This window comes from Odocoileus virginianus, chromosome 10 (assembly GCF_023699985.2).
Source record: "Odocoileus virginianus isolate 20LAN1187 ecotype Illinois chromosome 10, Ovbor_1.2, whole genome shotgun sequence".
Lineage (NCBI taxonomy): Eukaryota > Metazoa > Chordata > Mammalia > Artiodactyla > Cervidae > Odocoileus > Odocoileus virginianus.
In genome coordinates, this window is record NC_069683.1 from 29,444,979 (window position 1) to 29,470,609 (window position 25,631).

Below are 25,631 nucleotides of genomic sequence, written 5' to 3' on the forward strand. Positions count from 1 at the left end.
TCCTTTTCTCTTTTGCTTTTTTCTTCTCTTCTTTTCACAGCTATTTGTAAGGCCTCCTCAGACTGGAAGTCTTGAGTTAGAGGTTATATAGTGTACAGATGTGAAAAATTGACCTTCAGAGCATAAGTAGTTTTTGGGAGTAAAGAGGAAGATAACCCAGTGTGTTGGTGCAAAAGCAGGGAGAGAGTCGCTGTGGAGGGAGCATGTGGACGTTGTCTTCATGCTTCATTATGAGCTGGAAAGTGTGGTCATATTAGAGGTTTGAGATGAGAGGGAAATGTGGGAAATAATTATCTATAAGAGTGAGCAAATAAGTAAAGTAGGGGAATGTAGTAGGATTGCTGGGTAACACGGGCTTCCCTGATACCTCAGTTGGTAAAGAATCCGCCTGCAATATGGGAGACCCCAGTTCGATTCCTGGATTGGCAAAATCCCTTCGAGAAGGGTAACAGTAAGGTTTATTTGACATGAATTTAAAGTGAGAATAGGTAGCATGATTATTTTCTTCAGCAGTGTTCTGTTGCACAGACATTGGTATAGTGTAAACAGAATTTTGGGTTTAACCAAGTTTGGAATTTGTAAATAATAATGATGGAAAGAGAGTGAGGCAGAGGTAATAAGGTGTACATTAGAGAGTGATAATATTGGAAATCTAGGCTGGATAAAGGGAGCCATAAAGGAAGATTATGAGAAGGGAGTAAAAGACAGTGGAAAGGAGGCAGGATGAAATGGATTGTGGGCTCTGATTGGGTTGAGTAATTGTTGAAGTGAGAATCCTAAAGGTAGTGAGGAGAAGGAGGAGGCATTGGTCAGAGATTAGATGATTAAATTGGTATTAGAGTAGACAGTTAGTTATTGATAATGGCAAAGTCTAGGTTATAACCATGAGAGTACTAGTTCCTGGTGAATAGCCAGAGGAAAATTTCACAACTTCTCCAAGCTTTACTTTTTCTCCTGCAAAACAGGGATAATGCCTGTCTTACAGAGTTGTCGTAAGGATTAAATGATGTGGTACATGTAAAATACACGACATAGTGCCTAGAATGTGATAGGTTCTTAATAGAATTTCCTTGCTTTCTTTTATAATTTTGAGTCTTATTTCCTCAGCTGAGCAGAATAGTAAAATACTGTAAATGCTTGATACCTTTCCTTATGTTACAAAATTTTATATATGAAGCCTAGGGAAATGAAATTTTTAGGAACTCACTCTACAGCCCATTATTATTTCCTCAGTTGAAATGAAAAACACCATTGTCATTGGAACTACCACTATTATGTTAATAAGAAGTATTTCTACAAAGTACTTCTGTAGTATTTCTTCTGCAATTCTGTGACTGTTACTGTTTATTCATTTAAAAGAATCTGTGTGGCAAGAATTTTCACATCATTTGCATTTAATTGTTATAATAGCGGTACATGGTGCTGGTATTTTTATTATTTTTCCATTTTCCAGTAGAGGAAATGAAAGTGTAGTGAGATGTGCTACAAATTATATTGGTTAAACTAGAACTTGAACCCATATCTTCTCACTAACTGGTAACCAAATTTCAGGCAATTCATGGTGTATCATTGTTGAAAATATTTGCGTGCTATGTATTTGTCTGCTAATCTCTAAAGATCTCTATAATGAAAGGACTTTTTATTTTACAGTCTTTATGATTTATACATTCATCCATCCATTCATTGTTTTCATTCAATACATACTTATTATAACCTTTCTAATTATTAGGCCACGTGCTAGGCCATAGAAATAATATTAAGAGAAGGACATACACCCCTGCCTTCAGGAAATTTTTTCTGTAGTGAGATGGACAAACATTAACAATTACATAAAGATACTTATAATTGAAGGAAAAGTGCTAGAACCATGTGAACAGACCATGTGAACCATGTGAACAAGGAAGGATTTGATTGAGTCTGTGCATTGACTTGGTGGTGATCATGAGACTTCCCTGTGTCAGTCACTTAGTCGTGGTGACTCTTTGCTACCCCACGGCCTGAAGCACATCAGGCTTCTCTGTCCATGAAATTTTCCATCAAGAATACTGAAGTGGGTTGCCATTCCCTTCTCCAGGGAGACTTCCCTGAGGAAGTTCCATTTAAGCTGAGATTTGAAGGATAAGCAGCAGTCAGTTAGATAGAGGGGTAAAAGGAAGAAGGGGCAAGTGTGGATGAAGGAATTCTTTCTTCCCTATTCCCCTCCTTTGTCCTTTCTTTCCATTTTTCCTTGCTTCATTCAGATTATAGTTATAATGGTTCTTTCTCATTTTCTTTATGGTTTTAAAATGTATTTTAAGTATAAATTAATAATTTCAAAGCAGAGAACTGAATTTTTCTCTTAGTGCATTCTAGAGAATTATCAATTTTGGACTGCTTACGAAGTTCTGTGGTGAGTTTACATTCTAGATTCCATCAGTCGTCATGCCGTGAGACCATGGGGGACATTAAGTTTGCTGTTTTTTTCCAGTTTTATTGAAAAATAATTGATAGACCTCACTGTATAAGTTTGAGGTATACAGTGTGATGGTTTGCCTTATGCATATTGTGAAATGATTACCACAGTAGGTTTAGTTAACATTTATTATCCTATATTCATTTTGCTCTTAAACTCCATCATTGGTTTTATGCTGACAGTTTTTGCTGGCACAACACACTGACTTTTTTTCCAGAGGTGAATTAATATACCTCTGTTTAAAGAAGTGAATATTTCCATCTAAACTGATGCATTCAGTGTATTATATAAACTACCAATCCATTGCACAAACTATTTATCCCTGTAGTTGAAAAATACAGTTTCAAGGTTTTTTTTTTTAGTTCCAAGTAGAACGGGGACCCAGGCAACTTTTCTTTTTCTTGTTTTCACACTGTCATCTGTTGACCCAACAGCTAGCATTTTATGTATCGATAGCACATGGTCCCATATATTGCTGTAGCAGAAAATCCATTAGACGTAAGAAGAGAAATCTTATTAGATGAATATTATATCAATGGAATATCTCTTTTTAGCAAAGTACCACTCATTGTTACAAGTTCTAAAATATGTTTATAACTAGTATAGGATCATGTTGGGACTCAGGCATTTAGGAAAGCAGAAGAGAAGGCTTGAAAAGGAAATTGACTACAGAAAGCAAAGGATGAATAATTCTTTGACTTTACCAAAAGATTGCTGAGAGCACATTTATCAAGCAAAGGTGATGGAACTTGGTTGGAATGACTCCAAGCGGCAATGAGATTCTGGCTAAGTGTTATTACAACAGAGAAACAGATGTAGAGCAATAATAACATAGACTTCTCAAGAACATAAGCATTTGTTCGTGATTTTTTTTCCAGTCACATCCATTTATGTAAGAGAGCAATATAATATAGTTGAAAATGTACTTTAGAGGTATTTGTCTGTATCTCAGTACTGCCACATTCTTGTGTGAGCTAGGGTGATCTTCTAAATTTGAGCCTCAGTTACCTCATCTGTAAAATCAGGAAAATACCTTAATGAAATAATGAAATTTGGTATTCATAATGACAGTCCTGAAATAGTGAAAGGCCTGGAAAGTCTGAATTATTCACTAATTTTTTTATAGTGTTAGCTTTGTCTAGAATTGTAATTCTTGTATCACTTTACTCCAGTATCATGAATAGCTGATGAATCAAAACAGCCTATTGTCAGGCTATAGAGAAACAGAGCGTATTCCATGTTTCTAGTTGTTATATATGCTAAAAACATTACTACCTATGAACCAATATAAATTCACTTTAAACTAAAAAGAAACTATTAATTCTGTTTGTTGGTGCTAGCCAGAGAGCAAAAGGTTAGGCAACTTGTTCTTCCTTTTCTCTGCCTAATACTTTTCTGTCCCTCTTTGAATTTAGGAGCATGTATCCTGTTTGGAAATCTTTTCTCGAGGGAACAATGCAGGTAGCCCAGTCTCGGATCAATATATGTGAAAACTATAAAAACTTCATTTCTGAGCCTGCAAGGACAGTGAGAAGCCTAAAAGAACAGCAGCTGAAAAGGGTATCGTTTCTATTTGTTCTTTTCTCTTAATATCTCACTACTACATTTATAATCTGCAAGATTATATTCAATTGCATTTTACACTTTGAATTTTTCTCTGTGGTCCAGATGTTTCTGATTTTAACATAGACTTTCTGATTTCAACATGTTCCCTCTGGCTACTGTATTTTATTAATTGACACAGGTGAGTGTGATTTGAATCTGAAAGCTCAGTAAACATTTCTTACAAATATCACTTTTCAATTTAACTCAAGGAAGTAGACCTACTTAGATTGGTGTATATTAAAACAATTACAATGTTATTAATCCCACTAAGTCTTTATAAAATCTTAGTTTTGGTTTGATCCATTTTGCATAATAATTTAAAGGAAATTGACACATCTTGACCATATATAGCGAACTTATTACCAAAACTGGGTTACTCTAAGGTTTAATTATATAAACTACATAAAAAATTTTAAATGATTATACAGAATTTTAAAATTCATAGAAAGAATAATGTGATTTTTATGAAAAGCTTGTGATTGAAAGTAGGTAATTGAATTAGATCCTCTTAGAAATAGTTACAAAATTAGAGATTATCATGATGCCTAAGAAGTATTTAAATGTTTTTTATAGGAGTATTAATACTTTAAAAATTATTAAAGTAATTATTTAAGGAAATAATATTTCACAAACCATTGTTTTGATCCTAATTGTCCTTTGGATTTTCACTAATTTTTACAAATGAAAACTAAATAATCTTCCATTTTTCCAAAGATGATTTTAGTAGCACGAGATCAATGTTATTAATAAATATATCTCTTTCAAACACTCATGTAGTATCAGTGGGTTTTAACATATTTCTATAAGAATGCCTCTGCTCAAAATTGTCTTTCAAAATTTTCTTTGAAAACAATACATGATCACTGACTGAACAAGGCTTTCGATTGGAAGAAAAAATGTTGTGTATGTGTGTATCCATCAGCACACACAGAGAGAGTCGGAAACAGAGGCAGAGAATTGATCTAGCTCCTTCCTAACTGGGAGGAAATATGATGTTTCAAATAGCCGGTGCATTCACCAAATCTATTTGAATTATTGGAAGTTCTACATTTCTCAATATCAGAATATTTTGAAAGAGTTAACCGATTTGTGCTCTTCTATGATCTGAATTTCACTTAACATACTGGAGCAAAGAATGTTTGGTGAGGTTTGACAAGTCCACTTATCTGTGAATTAACATATTATAGCCAGTAATAATGGTGTTTATGTTTTATCTAAGCAGTTGTTGAACACTAAATATATTTTGAGCATTCGAGGAGGGAATGGCAACCCACTCCAGTATTCTTGCCTGGAGAATACCATGGACAGAGGAGCCTGGCAGGCTATAGTTCATAGGTCACAAAGAGTTGAACACAACTGAAGCAAGTTACACACACACCATATATTGAGCATACCTATCAGGACTCTGAAATTGCAGATGACAGAAACTTACTTCAAACTGACTTAAACCAAGAAGAGAATGTATAACTAAAAATTTCAGCGGGGATGGAATCCAGGCAGGAGTGGATCCAGGAGCTCAAATGATGGCATTAGAATTCGTGTTTCTTCCCATCCGTTAGCTTTCCCCGGTGGCTTCATTCTTCAGCAACTCTCTATGGCATAGCAACTTTCCCCACATTGTGCCGCCCCTAACATGCCAGATTTACAAATATCACAGCTAGCAATTCCGCAATTTCCACTTTCCCCTAAGTTCTAACAAAACTACCAGAATTGAGGCTCATTGACTTTTCTTGAGTTACAGAGGTTACAGTCCTTGTGCAAACTACATGGACTAAAAATGGGAAAAGATGATTCTCCAAAGGAAGATTGAGATGGATTCCCAATGGAGCAAGAAAAGCAACACATGGCCACAAATATTGACTTCTCCATTTGTACTTCCCAAACTTTACAACAAATTGACTCCACATAGGATCAAAAAATCATCTATTTTTCGTTCTGTACTCCAACCCTTTCTCCATACTTTCTTTTTTCTTTTAGCCTCCTTTTGGATTAATCTTGTATTTTTCTTTTTTTCTTTTAGTGTGATGAGAACACTTAACATGAGCTCTACCCTCTTAACAGATTTTTTAAGTGTACAATACAATATTGTTATCTATAAGCACAATGTTGTGCGGACAGTCTCTAGAACTATTTATTTTGTATAACTGAAATTTTTTATGTTTGATTATTTTATGTGTTTCGTGTAAGTGGAATCATGCAGTATTTGTTCTTCTGTGACTGGCTTATTTCACTTGGCGTAATGTCCTCTAGTTTCAACCATTTTGTTGCATGGATACATGCATGGGATATCCTTTTTTAAGGCTGAATAATATTCTACTTTATGTATATACCATATTTTTAAATACATTCATGCATTTATCCACATTTTGGTTATTTCCATATTTTGACTTTTGTGAATAGTGGTGCAGTAAACATGGGAATACTAATATTTCTTTGATATCCTGATTTCACTTCTTTTGGATAAATACCTAGAAGTAGGATTGCTGGATAATGTCTGATAGTTGTAGTTTTAATTTTTTGAGGAATCGCCATACTCTTTTCCATAAAGAGCTGTACCACTTTGCATTCTCACCAACAGTGCACAAGGGTTCCAATTTCTCCCCAACCTTGCCAATACTTGTTGTCATTTGTTTTTTTGGTACTAACCATCCTAACAGGTATGAGGTGATATCTCATTGTGGTTTTGATTTGTAGTTTCCCTGGTGATTAATGACATTGAGCAATCTTGTACTTTTTATTATCAAAATTTCCTTCACTATTAGCTTTTTAATTTTATAATCTTGTTCTTTTAGTAATTACTTTAGAGATTCTAATATGCTTTTTTGACATGGTAATTTACCATGAATTGGTACTTTTACTGCTCTTCAAACTTCAAGTCTATTGTGAATTAGTATTTTACCACCTCTTAAACAATGTAAAAATGTTTTCATAACATAATTCCATTTACCTCCCTGTTAGGACTTCTTTGCTATTAGACCCTTTGTCTCTTTCCATGTCTTTTGTACTTTTTCTGCACTTTCTTTATTAGTGTACTTTTTCCTGCACTTCAGTCTGAATATTTTCAACTGTTATCTTCCAGTTGATTAACACTCTGTTCTGCTATTTATCTTTTTTTGTGTGTGTGTTTTTATAGATTGATTGAAGTAGAGTTGATTTACAATACTGTGTTATTTTCAGTTGTACAACAAAGTGATTCAGTTTTATATATTTTTCAGATCATTTTCCAGTGTAAGTTCTTTCAAGATATTAAATATAGGTCCCTATGCTATACAGAAAATCCTTGTTACTTACCTGTTTTATTCATAGTACTTTGTATACATTAATCCCATACTAATTTATCCCTCCTTCCTGCTTTTTCTCTTTGATAATATGATTGTTTTATATGTCTGTGAGTCTATTTCTGTTTGTATATAGATTCATTTGTATTTTTTGGATTCCACATATAAGTGATATCATATAATATTTGTTTTTGTATTACTTTCTTCATTTAGTGTGATATTCTGTAGGTCTATCCATGTTGCTGCAGATGGCAAAATTTTGTTCTTTTTATGCCTAAATATAGTCCAGTGTGTTGTGTACACCACATCTTTATAATTTTTTTGAATATCGTTGATTTATAATGTTGTCTTAGTTTCTGCTGTAGTGTAGTTATATATACACTTATATCCACTCTTTTTTAGATTCTATTTCTGTATAGGTGGTTATAGAGTGTTGACTAGAGTTCCCTGTATATGCTACATCTTCTTTATACAATTATCTCTCGATGGGCACTTGGGTTGTTTTCATTTCTTCACTATTGTGTATAGTGCTCCTGTGCTGTTCTGCTATTTCTTTTTTTTTTTTTTAATTTATTTTTATTAGTTGGAGGCTAATTACTTTACAATATTGTAGTGGTTTTTGCCATACATTGACATGAATCATGGTTTTACATGTGTTCCCCATCCCGATCCCCTCTCCTGCCTGCCTCCCCATCCCATCCCTCTGGGTCTTCCCAGTGCACCAGCAGGGGAAACCAGATCTGAGAGAGACACATGCACCCCAATGTTCTGCTATTTCTAATCTGCTTTTAAAACTTATCTTTTGGAATCTCAGTGTATTTTTCAGTTCTAGAATTTTTTATTTTTTAAAAAATGGAGTCTGTGTTTCTGATACTGTTCTTCATGTTTTTTCTTTCTCCTGTTTAATGTATTACTCCTAATCTCTGTTTCATAGTTCCACTATCTGAACTCTGTAGGTCTCTTTTTATCATTAGCTGTTTTTTTGTTTGTTTGCTTGTTTTTGGTTATTTGGGTCTACTGCTTTTGTAAGCCTCATGGTGCTGGATATTGTGGATAAAAATTGTAGTGGCTCTGGAAGATGTTTTCTGTTTCCAAAGAGAGTTAAGTTTTTTAGCAGGCAGATAGAATACTATTTAATCACTTTGATTTTGATAGGATCTAGTGTTAGACTTTTTAGGCTTGTCTGTTTCACATTTGTCCTTATTTCTGGGGTCTTACCTGAAAGTATAGGATATTTAACAAAGCCTTTCTGTTTTTACAAGACTTGAACTCCAGCCTTTGTCTTCTCAACATCATGTAGCTGCTCTGCTCCCTCTGTTCATTGCTCAGCTCATTAGCCTTTTAGCTACTGTTCTTTCCTGAATTTCTTGGAGCTTCATTCCACAAATGCCATTTAGAAATCAACTGATGACTTGGGGAAATTGCATAGATTTTATGGCTTGCTTCTCTGTAGTACCCTTCTTCCCAGAGTGAATCTCTCAAGTTCCTACTCTTTTGGCACCCTCAAACTCCAACCTCTGTTTCCACAGTCTAGTTAAAAACAAACAAACAAACAAAAAAAAAACCACTTTCTGTTTTATATTCTGATTCTCTGTACTGTGATTCAAAAATTGCCATAAGGAAAAAAGTCAGGGTGAATGTAGAGCTTACCTAGCTGTGCTTCTCTTCTTCCAGATATTAAATCCCTTAAGTCCAGTGTGTATTGCTGTTCTTTAATTCTGGCTATTTCTAAAAATCTCTGTTGTCTAACTTTTACAGTTAATAGACAAGAAGAGGATAGTCTAAAACAAATTGTTCATGATCAAAACCAATTTGACTTAAAATTCTCCATCTGTTAATATCTTTTTAATTGACATATAGTTGATTTGTAGTATTAAATTAGTTTGAGTTGAATAATATAATGGTTTAAAATATGTATAGATTATACTTCCATTTATAGTTACTATATAGTACTGGCTATATTCTTCATGCTACACAATATATTCATGTATCTTATCTCTTGCCCCTCTCCCCTTACCTCACTCCATTGATAACCACTGGTCTGTTCTTTATATATATGAGTCTGCTTCTTCTTTGTTGTATTCACTACTTTATTTTTTAAATTCCACATGTAAGTATTAATGTACACTGTTTGGCTTTCTCTGACTTATTTCACTAAGCATAATACCCTCTAAATTCATCCATGTTGTTGCAAATGGCAAATTTTCGTTCTTTTTCACGACTGAGTAGCATTCCTTTGTGTGTGAGCTGTATATATACCATATCTTCTTTACCCATTCATCTGTTGATGGACACTTAGAATACTTCCAAATCTTGGCAATTGTAAATAATGCTGCTATGAACACTGAGGTGCATGTATCTTTTTAAATTAGTGTTTTCATTTTCTATGGATATATTGCCAGGAGTAGATTATTGGATCATATGGTAGTTCTAAGTTTTTGTAAGGAACCTTCGTGCTATTTGCCACAGTGGCTTCTCCAGTTTATATTCCCACCAACGGAGTACCAAGGTTCCCTTTTTTTCCCACAGCCTTGCCAGTGTTTTGTTATTTGTGGTATTTTTGATGATAGTCATTCTGATAGGTGTGAAGTCATACCTCACTGTAGTTTTGATTTGCATTTTTCTGATGACTAGTGATGTTGAGCATCTTTTCACATGCCTGTTGGCCATCTGTATATCTTCTTTGGAAAATTGTCTATTCAGATCTTCTGCCCATTTTTTAATCAGGTTTTTTTTAATATCAAATTGAACTGTTTATATATTTGAATGTTAACCCCTCTGTAACATTTTAATCTTTGTGTTCTTTTTTAAAATTTTCTCTGTTTTGTCAGTTTTATTTATTGTTTAAATAGTTTTACAGAAAAATAACTTCACCTCAGTAGACTATTTGTGTTTCCTACTCCTTTACCTTCTTAGTTTTTACAGTAGTTGTAATTAATACATGTATAATTATTTTTAGATTATTCTTTTTTTTTGCATTCTCTATTTCCTAATTTATTGTTAATGTTTCTATATAAGCTTTATGTTTATTATTTTTTACTTCTGAATACATCTTTCATTTATTCTGCTTTATTCAATCATTCCTCTGTTTTATTACCACTAAGGTAATGTATGTTTCGGACATACGTTTTGGATATAGATACCTTACACCTGACTCTTCTTTTAAATAATCCATCCCTTTTGCCCATTAAACACAGCTGTATTTTTTCAGGCTATGTTCCACTTCCTGATTATTAATATCTAATTGTACCCATGGAGCATTTTCTTAGCTCTTCACACATGCAAGCACGGCATTATTGGGATGTTTAGCACTATTCTGTGGGAGTGTCAGGTTGTTATGAAGGAGGAAAGAGGTGTTTTTGTTTTTGTTTACCCTTTATTCATAGCCTGACACTTATTACGTGCTCAATAAATGTACCCATAGGGAACCTTTCAGTTCTCTCTCTTCCTGTAGAGTAGTCCCTTTCTTAACACCTAAGTTACTGAGAAACTCTAGCCTGTATGTCAGACGTTTAAGTTTAAATTTATTTGTGCTTTACCCTTGCTCTTCTGATGTCCTTGTTCTACTCTACACTGTTCATCCTGGCACAGTAGTCTCTTAACCAGTACCTCTTCCTGCTTTGCTGAGTTTCTTCAGTCTCCACCATATATTGACAGTGTTATTCAGGCTCAGAAGTTTTTCAATGGAGGCTGCCCTGAATTGACCTCAAACTGGTAAAACTGGGGAAATTCAAACTGGTGAAACTGGGTAAACTGGCCTCAAACTGTTTCCAACTGGGGAAAAAAATTACGCTTTGGACATCCAGAAGGGTCCCAAAGCAGTGTTACTTGGGCCTCATTGTGTTATAAGAATTATTCATTAAATATTTCTTTGAGTTATTATGTCTGTCCCTTCTCCTAGAATCTGTATCCAAAGAGTTGAATTTGGGATAGTTTGAGTAATAATTGTTATGCGGTACCCAGGTTTCTTGCTCTCTCCTTCATCTTGGACTTATCATGTTAAACTCAGATTTCACTCTTCCTTTACTCAGTGCTGAAGTGAATCCTTCAGTATCCTTTGTGCCATAGGAGACTTTATTAGTACTACGAAGATTATAGAATTGCTTTAATCTTTTGCCTTTATTGCTGTGCTCCAACACTAAGAACATTTTCTTTGTTGCTCTTCTTATGCCCTAGTCAGTTATCAGCAGCACTCAGAGGTTATTTCTCAAAGCAGAGTTACTAGGCAAAATGTGACACTCTTCCATACATTACTTGAAATGGGAGTACCAGCTGTTCACTGAATTTTAATTTGCAATTTGAAGGGTTCTAAAAGTGCTGATTCTTCTCCTGGGTTTCCATCCTGAGGGCATAGTGCATAGTTCTTAGGACAGACTCATTTTCTGTAAGCCTAAAGACTAAAATCATAAACTGCACTTTGTATTTTACAGTGTGTGGACCAGTTGACAAAGATCCAAACTGAATTGCAAGAGACAGTAAAAGATTTAGCTAAAGGCAAGAAGAAATACTTTGAGACTGAACAGATGGCTCATGCAGTACGAGAGAAAGCTGACATCGAGGCAAAGTATGTGTTTTAGCATTTCTGAAAAAGTAATTATGCAAATAAATGTTATTTTTGCCAGTACTTTGTTTTCTGTTAGTATAGGGCATTTCATCAGACCTGTAAATGTTATATACTTTAGATCAAAGTTTTCTCTTACATTGGTTGATTTTATTTACATTAATATTAGCAAAATGAGAATGTTTGATCAGTTTTCACATTAAATTGAATTTTGAAAAAGAAAGAAGACAAATGAACATTGTATTGGAAGCTTAGCAAAAGTCTGCTTAAGTTGCTTAAGTGTCTGAATATCAGGGTTTTAGAGCCTCATTTTTCTCATGCCAGACTAAATCAGTTGTAGGTGAAAAATCCCTGATCCTCAGTGTGCCATTGAAGGATAATGGACACATCAAGTGAATAAGAGCACTGACCTCAATGTAGAAATCCTGCCCTAGAATTTTCTCTTATATGAAGTTCTAACATACACTTTTTAATGTATGCTTTAGCAACTGTGTGTGAATTTTACTTTCAGTATATGTGAATTAAAAGTCCTTTATTTGAAAATAATTAGGAAAAGAAGGAACTGGCAGTTTATAACACAAAGAAATGTAAAGCTAGCAGTTAGAGATTTTTGCACTGACAGCTTGAGGAAAGATTAAAATTTTTTTTTCATTTATTTTTATTAGTTGGAGGCTAATTACTTTACAATATTGTAGTGGTTTTTGTCATACATTGACATGAATCAGCCATGGAGTTACATGTATTCCCCATCCAGATCCCCCCTCCCACCTCCCTGTCTACCCGCTCCCTCTGGGTCTTCCCAGTGCACCAGGCCCGAGCACTTGTCTCATGCACCCAACCTGGGCTGGTGATCTGTTTCACCCTAGATAATATACATGTTTCGATGCTGTTCTCTCGAAACATCCCACCCTCTCCTCCTACAGAGTCCAAAAAGAATAAAGAAACCTGTGTTATAGAACGGTATTCTGAAGATGTCTGTAAGGAAGGGTAAGACTCCCATTTGGTCAGCTCACTGATGGAAAATGTAGGAGTTTGAACTTATAGTCATGGAACCAGAAAGTCTGTACAATTAAACACTTGTGCAGACTAGAAAGGAGTCAGGGGTGTCTTTCTAATATGTATTTTTTTTATCTGCAAGAAATTAAACAATTTCATAGGCAAATGTGAAAATTTAGGGGCTCCTGGAAAGTTTGTTTTATACCAAGGGATGGTAAATAAATACTCATAACATGCTTAATGGTACTGGAAAACATATTTAATATTTCTCTTAGTTTATTATCTTAATTATTTTCTTTTTATAAGCATACAGATATTTCCTATACTTTCTTAAGAGTGGGTGAACCCGTCTTCCCAGTAAGATCTGAAGTTTCTAGATTAGATTCTCTCCATTAGGGATACCCTGTCATGGTGGTTTTTAAGAACTTGTTTTTTTAAATTCTCAGGGATTTGAGAACAGAGAATTGATGGATTTTGTAGAGCATATATAAATACCTACTTGAGCCAAGGTCAACGGGTGAAAATGAGAACAGTTATAGGGCTTTTCTTGAGAGGTATGGGTTTGACACAGGGACTTCCCTGTAGCTCAAACGGTAAAGAATCTGCCTGTGATGCAGGAGACCAGGGTTCGATTCCTGGGTTGGCAAGTTCCTCTTGAGAAGGGAATGGCAATCCACCCTAGTATTCTTACCTGGAGAATTCCATGGACAGAGAAGCCTGGCAGGCTACAGTCCGCGGGGTCGCAAAGAGTTGGACACGACTGAGCGACTAACACACACAGAAATGGATTTGGCAGAGATGCTGATCACAAGAAACTACTTCCTAATATGGTTCAGATTCAAACAGGATACAGCAGATCAGACATTTCGTTCCATATGTAACTTTTCTGAAAATTAATTCAACAACAGGGAAAGAAATATCTTTATTCACTCGCTAATTTTTTTTTTTGAATGATTACTCTATATTGAGTACCATGGATCCAGAAATGAGTAAGGTAAGCTTTGCCCTCAAAAAGTTTAGAGCCTAGAATTAAAAACAAATGTGTATTAAAGTAAACTTATGGTTTGTTTATTCACAGTAAACTCAAAGAAAGTAAATGCCTAATGTCACCTAGTAATTTATTTTAGTAGTTACGTGAAAACACTGTTATGTAAGTCTAGAAGATAGATTAATTTTGCCTAATGAGAAAGGAAACCTTTATAGAAGAAGTGGTATTTGGACACAGTTCTGAAGAATGGTTTTTCTAAGTAGAGATGAGAAGAAAGACCAGGAAGGGGAAGTGAAAACTGTGCTATATATAGTTTTGACAGATGATTTGACAGGTAGTGAGATGTGTACATTAGGAGAGAGCATAGAAGGAAGTATACAGTTTGATGGATGAGTTCCACTTTAAATATATAGGTTCTGAAAAACCTGTGGGACCATGGAGTTAATATATTTGGTAGAGGGTTATGTATCTGACTCTCACAGAAGAATTTGGGCTTGAAGATCTTGGTTTGGGGGTTAGTTGCATATCAGATGATAGTTAAAAGGATGGCATCATATATAAAATGAGATGAGAAGTTGAGTTTGGAAATCTCAGGAACATTAACATTTGGAAGGTGGCTAAGGAAGGGAAGTGTGCAGTATAGTTCATTGTTTGTATCAATATATATTTTATTTGTTCTAGATGATAATCTTTGAAGTTAGAAACTTTATTATTTTACTTGTTACTAGTACTTTCTTTATTGCCACACAAGGATTGTATGAGGATTAGCAAATGAAGCAGAAACTGTAAACCTAAATCCTTGTATTAGAAAATCTAGATGCAACTCAGACTGTTTAGATAATGGCTACAAAAAAAAAAGTAGAAATGAGTATACCCCAAACACAGTCTTTCTTAACCCTGAACAGGCACTCCAGTTTTAAAGGCTGTAGCCTTTGCTTTTCTAGATCAAAATGAATAGGAATCTGATTACTAAAACCCCCATCAAGTATGAATATAATAACAAAGTAGAAAAATAACAGGAGTATCTTAGATCCAACTTTTTTTTTTTTAAACAGCGGAGCAGTTGGAATGCTTATTTGTGCATCTAACAAGAGAATATTTTTCTCTTAGAAAGTTGAGAGACAGCTTTTGCTATCCTCTTCACATTTGCTCAGCCGAGACTGTCTTGCTCTGTCTTCCAGTACCAAATGGCCTGCAACTTTACTTCATATTATGGCATAGCTTCCAGCACATGCATTGACTTTTCCCATGGCAATCACCATGACACTGTAGTCAAGACAAACATTGCAGCTTCAAAAATCACTGGTCGTTGGAATGTTGGTTGTTCCTTAACATTTGTCTGTTGACTTTCTCCTTACTTTTATCTCTAGTTGTTTGGGTAAAGCTAGCATATTTTTATTACTGATTTTAATTATGGTTCTCTACTGGAGGAATCAATCTGCCTGACTTCAGACTATACTACAAAGCCACAGTCATCAAGACAGTATGGTACTGGCACAAAGACAGAAATATAGATCAATGGAACAGAATAGAAAGCCCAGAGATAAATCCACGAACCTATGGTCACCTTATCTTCAACAAAGGAGGCAAGGATATACAATGGAAAAAAGACAACCTCTTTAACAAGTGGTGCTGGGAAAACTGGTCAACCACCTGTAAAAGAATGAAACTAGAACACTTTCTAACACCATACACAAAAATAAACTCAAAATGGATTAAAGATCTAAATGTAAGACCAGAGACTGTAAAACTCCTAGAGGAGAACATAGGCAAAACACTCTCCGACATAAATCATAGCAGGATCCTCTATGACCCACATCCCAGAATTTTAGAAATAAAAGCAAAAATAAACAAATGGGACCTAATGAAACTTAAAAGCTTTTGCACAACAAAGGAAACTATAAGCGAGGTGAAAAGACAACCCTCAGATTGGGAGAAAATAATAGCAAATGAAGCAACAGACAAAGGATTAATCTCAAAAATATACAAGCAACTCCTCCAGCTCAACTCCAGAAAAATAAATGACCCAATCAAAAAATGGGCCAAAGAACTAAACAGACATTTCTCCAAAGAAGACATACAGATGGCTAACAAACACACGAAAAGATGCTCAACATCACTCATTATCAGAGAAATGCAAATCAAAACCACAATGAGGTACCATTACACGCCAGTCAGGATGGCTGCTATCCAAAAGTCTACAAGCAATAAATGCTGGAGAGGGTGTGGAGAAAAGGGAACCCTCTTACACTGTTGGTGGGAACGCAAATTAGTACAGCCACTATGGAAAACAGTGTGGAGATTTCTTAAAAAGCTGGAAATAGAACTGCCATATGACCCAGCAATCCCACTTCTGGGCATACACACCAAGGAAACCAGATCTGAAAGAGACACGTGCACCCCAATGTTCATCGCAGCACTGTTTATAATAGCCAGGACATGGAAGCAACCCAGATGCCTATCAGCAGACGAATGGATGAGGAAGCTGTGGTACATATACACCATGGAATATTACTCAGCCATTAAAAAGAATTCATTTGAATCAGTTCTAATGAGATGGATGAAACTGGAGCCCATTATACAGAGCGAAGTAAGCCAGAAAGATAAAGACCATTACAGTATACTAACACATATATATGGAATTTAGAAAGATGGTAACGATAACCCTATATGCAAAACAGAAAAAGAGACTCAGATGTATAGAACAGACTTGTGGACTCTGGGAGAAGGCGAGGGTGGGATGTTTCAAGAGAACAGCATCGAAACATGTATATTATCTAGGGTGAAACAGATCACCAGCCCAGGTTGGGTACATGAGACAAGTGCTCGGGCCTGGTGCACTGGGAAGACCCAGAGGGATAGGGTGGAGAGGGAGGTGGGAGGGGGACCGGGATGGGAAATACATGTAAATCCATGGCTAATTCATTTCAATGTATGACAAAAATCACTGCAATGATGTAAAGTAATTAGCCTCCAACTAATAAAAATAAATGGAAAGAAAAAATAATAATTATGGTTCCCTTCACAAGCTGAGAGGGATCAAGAGAAATAAGGACTCCAGAAAAGAGAAGGTTAACCAGTAAAATCATACAGGGCAGAAAGTCAAAGGGCTTTATCACTATGTTCTAAATACTATGTTAAGAGTGGAGGGAGCACTCCAACAAGAACTTTTAATGGGAAACATGATGGAATTAAGGCCTTTGTAGAGCCTGTCAGTATCATACCTTAGGTCGCATTCCTGGCATTGTTACAGCCTATTGCACGTGGCCAGGAAAGCCTGCTAATCTCTGCCTCCATAGGCTGGTTGTCCATGGGCCTTTTTGAGCTTCCTTGCAGGTACTAAAGTATGTGCAATTGTATGATACAGGGAATAATCTGTAGTTTGATGGCTTCTGTTTATTAGGCAATACCAATATATTGAATTTGTCAAATTGTATTTTTGTCATTCAGGATATTTTTATTAATCCCACTATTTTCTTTTTCACCATAATATTCTTCCTGTAGTAAAATAAAGGAAAATAATCATAGCTTTCGATTTTCTATTTATCTAGTTCTCTTTTAGAATAGTGTTATGGGAAAAGGTCACTTGTTTAAAAATTTATTAATTATACTGTTTAATCATTTTATTATGATGTAATTTGATAATGTTATTAAATATACTTTTCTATTTTCATTATAGATCTAAACTTAGTCTTTTTCAATCAAGAATCAGTTTACAGAAGGCAAGTGTAAAGGTAAGTTTTTGAAAACTTTATTTCACAATTAAGAAACCTTAGCTTTAAAAAAAAAGAACTGGGCCTTTTGAAGGTGCAGTTCAATTATTTCCATCTAGTTTCCATATAGAGAAGCATTTTAATGTCATTAGGGAAGAACTTTTTTTCCCAGTTCATGCAATTTTTCAGTGAGGTGTCAGCCCTTTGGATATTTCCTGCTTCTCAAGACTGCTTTAGAGGTAAATTTCTGTACCTACCTGCTTAAGACTGTTGCCTTCAGCACTTAGTCCAAGAGACTTTAACTGGTCTATGGGCTTTAGAAAGCTTTACAAAATCCATTTCACTTAGATTTATACCTCTGAGCACAATATTCTAGACCAAATGCAAGTGAATTTTTCCTGTGGGATCCTCAAGCTGTAGAATACCTGATAAATAAGCTTAGTGACCTGCCTTTGTCTGCTAAGCTCCCCTCTAGCATGCATTTCTTTTGGCGCATTAGAAGGTGTTGATTTTTTAAAAATTATTTTCTAACTCCAGCAGATTTACTGATGTCTTTGAAGATAAGAGACTACTTAATTTGAGAACCATTATTGTCCCATCAGAATAAAATGAGCATAAAATTTTGAAGTTCTCTCAAAAGCTTTGAAAATATGTAAAGTATAAATAATAAATATTTGAAAATCCTCTCACTATGTGAGGCCTGGTGTGCTGCAGTTCATGGGGTCACAAAGAGTCAGACATGACTGAGCGACTGAACTGAACTGAATTTACTGTGTGACACAGTTCTAGTCACTGTTTATTGAATTCTTCAATAGAGTTGAAGAATTTTTATATGCATATAAATGTTTCTTTACCTGGTCATCTTTACTCTTGTTGGGGAACCAATTAAGAGTGGTAGTACCCTTGTATGTTTTTCAGTACTGTATCGGTTTGCACTAACTGTTTTTTCCTCTTACTATGTTTTAGTTAAAAGCCCGACGATCTGAGTGTAATTCCAAAGCTACCCACGCAAGGAATGATTATCTTCTTACATTAGCGGCAGCAAATGCGCACCAGGATCGCTACTATCAAACAGATTTAGTTAATATTATGAAGGTAATACAGCCTTAATATCTGCAGTAATTTTGTATGAGTTGACTGTTGGGTGTATGGGATTGAGTCTATAGAATAGCAGGCAGTACCTTGCATTTTGTTGAAATATGGAATATACTTTGTATTGTTTACATAACCTCTGTTTCATATAATTCTGAATTAATTTTAGTATAAGAAAATGTTTAAAGCCAAATCATAGTAAAAGGGTGTATTATTCCCTAGCAGCAGCATTTATTTACTGTATAGTGGTTATTAATATATGATTATTTTTTAAAAGCTTAGATTTTGAAAGTTTAATAATTTTGTGCTTAATTGATAGATAAGCTTGTGCATTAATGTTTTATGATTTTGAGGTGCCTGGGGGTAAAACAAGAGAAAATATAACTAGTAGTTATATGAGAATGTTAGAATGGGTTACAATTACTTGTATGCCAAAATTCGATCTTGGTCTTCCTCTGTTTATACATCTATATGTATCTTTAACTTTAACTCAAGGAAAAGACAAAGGGTGGAGAAGAAACTTTTTTAACCTGCTGCCAGGTTTGCTCTCATGGCAGGTAGGCAAATTCTGGTTGAATTGTATCTCTTTATCTCCTGTCCTCTCAAGGACCCAAACTTTTGATTATTCTGTCTTTATTTTCAACCCATCCCTCTCAAATACATTGTTCTTAATGACTGTCCAGACACATTGCTTTGATTGAATTACTTGCCCTACAAATCAGAGATGTTGAGAAGGGAGTGCAGCAAGTTGTTTTTTTCTTGTTTTTGATACGGCGGCTCTGAGAAAAAGATAAACTCTGTTCAGAAACTACAGGTTCTTTCCTTGAAAGTCGAGACAGGACATATCCTGGAACCTTTAAGGAAAAATGGAGGGATGGAGAGAGTAATACTGAATTAAGAAATATCCTATTGCAGCTTTTTTATTTCCTTTTGATTTATTGTGTGAAACCCCTTTTCCTGATTTCTATGCTATTCTGACTTCTGTTGATTAGAATATGAGATGAGAGAGATCTGAATTGTTTTGACATCCCAGACAAGAACTCTTCATACATTTTCCCATAAAATAGTTGACCTCGAGGTTTAGACATTTTATTATGTGTTGTGTAGTGCTTCAGGCTTACACGGACCAACTGGAGACTTGGCAAATATATACTTTCCCCTTTGAATATTTTTAAATCAACATTGTATTAATTTAAACAGTAGCAAAAATAAAATATTCGTGTTTTTTTTAAATTGAATCCACAGACAAAAAAGATTTCTTACCTAAAACCCTATGACCTTTTATATACCAGGAAAGGTACAGTATTATTTGGGAGATCTGCTCCCTGGCAGAAACAAAGAGGAGGTGAGGTTAATGGGCCTAGTTGGGCCTCAGACTATGTATCTTTGAACACACTTTGAAGTCCTTGTACACCTAGGTATTTGATTGGGTAGATGTGCTTCAGATTACTCATTTCATGAAACATTATAGGGTATTGAATGATAAAAAATCAAGGCAGGAATCCCTCCTGTCCTTTAGAAACAGGAAATTGTATTCTCGAATTTCACATTGTGTGTGCTAATTCATTTCCTTCCTTATGCGAATTCTGTAGTGTGCAATAGTGAATAATATCCATTAATTATACTGTTAGCTACTTAGTAAGTTTCTATCATTGAATTGATAGTGGCCCTTTAGTGGCTGTCTATTTTCTGGACTTTTGTTAATGTTATAATAGCTTAACTGGAATCTTCTAAACAAAATTTTTATGATGGTATAGATGATCTTATATGCAAAGCTGAAGTTGAGACACAGATGTACAGAACAAATGTATGGATATCAAGGGGGTAGTGGGTGCGTGAGAGGAATTGAGCCATTGGGATTGACATATATACACTATTGATACTATGTACAAAACAGATAACCAGGGAGAACCTACTGTACTGCCCAGGGAACTCTATTATATGCTCTGTGGTGACCTAAACGGGAAGGAAATCCAAGAAAGAAGGGATATATGTATACATATAACTGATTCACTTTCCTGTACAGTAGAAACTAACACAGCATTGTAAAGTAACTATATTCCAATAAAAACTAATTTAAAACATTTTATATAAATAGCTTGAAAGCAGGAAATTTGAGTCATTGATTTTATCATACAGTGATACACATTTAATAGTTACTTACAGTATGGTAGCTACTGTGCTAAGCTTTGGAAGAAGCAAAAATAAACAAGACACTCTTCTTATTCTTAAAGAGCTCAGACTAGTTGAAGAGAGATAACTTAAAAATGATGAATCAGAATAATGAATTCACATAAAAGGACCATGGATAGTAGTAATCACAACTGTCTTTTTTTTTTTTTTGATTACTTGATATTACCCTAGCATTATTCTAATCACTTTATCCATATTATTCTTTCTTATTTTCTTCTTTGACCTGGTTAGTGTGTATAGTTCATTATTTAAATAACACACTAGCCTATAAATGAATGAAATCCCAACTCTGGATGAACGACTGTTTACCAGCATCTAAGTAATCAAGTCCTATTGAAGAAAGTCTTTCAATAAAGCAGATTCATGACCATAAATTATTGTAGCTGTGCTGTGCTTAGTCGCTCAGTCTGTGTCCGACTCTTTGTGACCCTATGGACTGTAGCCCACCAGGCTCCTCTGTCCATGGGGATTCTCCAGGCAAGAATACCAGGGTGGGTTGCCAGGTCCTCCTCCAGGGGATCTTCCCAACCCAGGGATGGAACTGAGGTCTCCTGCATTGCAGATGGATTCTTTACCATCTGAGCCACCAGGGAAGCCCAAATTAATGTGGAACCAGTTTCAAATGGATCCTCAACACTGTTCAGATATCCTCCTGTATTTCCCTGGTTGACTTTCTCTACTATTTTCAACAATTTTGTCAACTTTTCCCCTTGTCTTAAAATCTCAGACTTACCCCAGCTCTTTCACACTTGGCAGGTGGTCTTTCCTGCTAATTTTTAGAGAAAATAGAAATCATTAAAAGGGAATTCCATTACTGTCCTATTACAGGCTTCATCTGTATTGAAGACTCTTCCAAGAAGTCTAATAACAAGAGTTATTCCTCCTTTCTAAAGATGATCATTTCACTTCAGCTTTGGATGCTGTCTCGTTCCCTCCCACCTTCTCAGGGATTTAAAATGATTGACTATTCTATTTTTTCCCTTATATCTCTGGGATGTTCTTTTCTTAGAGTAACAGTTGATAGCATCTTAGACGGCAGCCATCCTATGTCTATCTTTTGTATTACACTCCTCTAGTCTGGTTTAGTTGCCCTCTGTGTGCCCTGGAATGGGATTATTCGGGGACCTCTCTTTGCCTGTCATCTGTGTCCTGTCCTCAGCTGTCTGTATCACATCTTCTTTGTATACTTTCTTCCTTGATGGGATACATCCTCTAGTACTTTCTTGAGAGAGTGGGCGTGAGAGGTAAGTTTTTTAAGATACTATGTTATGAAAATGTTATTTTTCTGTGCTCATTCTTAGGTATAGAATTAAAGGTTAAAAACCTTTTTTTATTCAAATGTTGAAGACAATTGTTGTCTTGTTTCCTGTTGTCTTGTACAGTCCATGGGGTCACAAAGATATCTAGAACTCTGAACCATCTGATTCTTCATTCTTCATATCTGCTCTAGTGTTTTTTCTTTTCAGCTTACGAAATATTTCTAGAATGTCCTTTGATTCTTAAATTAGTTCTTCCCTTTTGTTTTCTCTTTCTGGAACTCCTGTTATTACGATGTTAGTTCTCCAGGTCTAGTCCTGCAAATTTCTTTTTTCTTCTTTTATTGTCCTTTGTCATTATGCTCTGCTGTCTGAGATATCTCTTCAGCTTTACAGTTTTTTGTTAAGTTTTTAATTATTTTCAACATGGTTTTAATATCCTTTTGTTCCTGAATATCCTGAATTTTGTTCCTTTAATATCCTGAATGTTTCTTTTTTTTTTTTAAACAGGTTTCTGTGCTTTATTTTCTCTTTTTAATTCTGATGGTCTCGATAGAATTTATTTTGAAGTTTTCTTTTCCATACGTGGTCTCTCTTTTAGCCTTTGGGTAGGACTTATGAACTCTGAGCTTCCCTATATGGTGTTCTGGTGGACCATTTGTAGGGGAAACTGTAATATCAGTATCTTTATGTCTCTCCTCTTAGCTGATCAAAACTACTACTTTGCTCCTTTCATCATTTCTTCAGATCTCTTTTCTTATGTTGTTTGCTGAGGAAGGCTTCCATGATCTCCTTAACCCAGTTACACTCCCACCCAATCTGATGGTCTCATAAAATGATTTATCTCATCTTTGAAGCACTTTGAAACATGGTTGTAGTTTTACCTGTATTTGTGTGATTTATGTTCTAACTGCCTTATCTTCCACTTAATTATACATTCCATGAGGACAGTAATTATTGTCTGTATCACTTGAGGCTCCATCTTTGCTACCTAGTACAGTGTATGATTCCTAATAAGTGCTAATGTTTCTAAATTAATACTTATTGAAGAGTGAATGAACAATTACTCTCATTTTTATCCTTGCAGAATGAATCATTCTCATTTTACAAATGAGGAAAGTATGACAAAGCCTGGATTCAACTCTGGCAGGTTTCTCTGCCTTCAGAGCTGGTGCCATTAGCTCTTTAAATTATACCCATTCATTAGACTTATTTCCTCTTTGCTTGTTAAATGTGGAATAATCCTGCCTTATCTTATCCCTTTGGCTTCTGTCAGGAGCGAATAAGATAATGAAGAGTGTTTTGTTAATTTTGAAAATTAGTATACATGTCATTATCATCCTATTAAATAACATAAATTCTGTTATTCTGTTTTAAATAAATCTTACTTTTTTAGGATGAGGATGGGGAGAGTATAGAAGAGACCTTGAATGCTTGGGAGTGAGAATAGAGCAACTGTTTGGATGTTTTAACATTGCTACATTCTTCTCTAGGTAGCTTAAAATACATTATTTCATTTAGCTTTTAATAATTTCATTATTTCATAATATCTTTTGAAGTAAATATTATTTTTTCCCTGTTTTACAAGTCAGATGATGGAGGCGCAGTGAGATTCAGCTGATCTGTATAATAGTTAGGACTTAAATCAAGGTCTCTGTAACTTCATACCCATATCTTTCCTAGATCTCATGCTGTGTTCTTTTCTACATACCATTCCAATATTCTTGATAGTAAAATTTAGTATAATAAGCAGTAGCATACCATGAGTGTCGTAAATTCTGAGAGAACTATAGAATAAAATTAACAATTGAAAATCGCAAATTCTGCTCTGTCCTAATTATTCTAAAGAGTAAGATCATGTCAGTTTCTAAATAAAAGTATTTAGACAGGTTCCCCAAGGAATACTTTGTATACTTTATGTTTAGAGTGGATATTAAATATATTACTCAGTGTCTAGGTATTGTCAGGCAGGTTTTTTTTGAACGCCAAAATAAAACAACAACAGCAACAATAAAAAAGAACTGTTACTTGGCCATTAAAACTGGATAGCTGATTTCATCAAATCTATGGGAAAGCAGTTCAGCTGACTATTAGGACGTCTTGTAGTTTGTTCCTCAAATGCTCCTTTTCTGTAGAGTGTTCTTGTGCAATATATAAGCTGATATTTTTACTTTTAGAAGCTTGCGGAATATTTTCTTAGTGGTTTGGATGAGGAAGGATGAAGTATAATGCATCCCAGTAGAAAAGAGAACAAAATGTCAATCTAATGAAAGACTTTTTGAAAAGCTTAATAGTAGGACCCTATTTCTAGACAGATATTTAGTGGATGTCAAACATATCTGACTAGTTGATAATTAGGCAAAGTAATAAAAGGTGAACATCTTTATATGTGACTGAAATATAGAAAATATGATAATATGGCGTATCTTTTACAGACATTTGTCTTGGTTAAATGAAGAGAAAGTCATTATTGGTATCCAGGTCTCTTATTTTTAAGGCTTTTCTGACTAAAACACTAATTATTCCAAAAGTCTTCTTCATTCCCATGTAGGATTTGTAACCCTCATCTTCTTGATTTTAAATCATAACTCTTCTGGTTTCCCTGCCATTGCTCTACCTGTTATTCCTCTGATTCACCTAGTAATGTTTATTCACTTAATAAATTAACATGGAAGACCTCAAAGAGGTTGATTTCAACAGAAGAGTCAGGACTGGCTCTCTGCTTCTCTTTACATACTTTTTCTTGGAGAGAGTAATTATTTGGCCTGTTTTTTTTTTTTTTTTAAGAATTGTATGATTCTCAAATCTGTTTGTAACTTTGCCTTTCATAATTATCCATGCTTTTGCGTTTCCATCAGTGGCTGAAACTTCCTAAACTAGGGGCAACTCTTTGTTTCTCATTGTTCCCTTGAAGAACCGCCTCCTAGATTTCAGGTGACAACTGCAACAACAGCTGCACTATCAAGTATGGTGGTCCCTAGGTACATGTGACTATTTAAAGTATTTAAACATAAGTAAAATTTTTAGTTCTTTTTTTCAGTAACAAGAGCCACATTTCAGGTACACAAAAGTGACTTGGGTAGTGTCTATCATATTGAACAGTGCAGATATAGAACATTATCATCATCACAAGAAGTTCTATTGGACAGCAGAGGTCTAAAGCTTATTTAGTTTTTGTTTTCCTCCCATCCTCCTTTATCTGACCATCGATAACCCTGGTCATGGTTTTCCCCAATAACCATAGCCATAATTGTGTTCATATTATTTCAGGATTAATTGCTTCTTTATTTGCATTCTATATCTTGAAATCGAACAGAAAGAGGTCAGCAGCATTTTCTGTAAAGGGCCTAATAGTAAATATTTTAGGCTGCTCTGTTACAAGCACTCAACTCTGATGCTGTAGGATAGTCATTGACAATATGTAAGCAAATGAATGACTGTGTTCCAGTAAAACTTTATTATAAAAATAAGCATCAGGCTGGATTTGACCCACAGGC

The 25,631-nt window shown here is 35.0% G+C and overlaps 1 protein-coding gene across 4 annotated transcripts in view; it reads left to right on the forward strand.

The window, feature by feature from the left end:
- The window catches only part of FCHSD2 (FCH and double SH3 domains 2), a 247,863-nt gene that overhangs the window by 106,656 nt on the left and 115,576 nt on the right, over positions 1–25,631 (forward strand). For all 4 annotated transcript variants that reach the window (XM_020902752.2, XM_020902754.2, XM_070473282.1 and 1 more), the window contains exons 5-8: positions 3,868–4,012; positions 11,766–11,899; positions 17,560–17,614; positions 18,560–18,688. In XM_020902752.2, the coding sequence (XP_020758411.1) occupies positions 3,868–4,012; positions 11,766–11,899; positions 17,560–17,614; positions 18,560–18,688 (463 nt within the window). The remainder of the gene's footprint in view (positions 1–3,867; positions 4,013–11,765; positions 11,900–17,559; positions 17,615–18,559; positions 18,689–25,631) is intronic.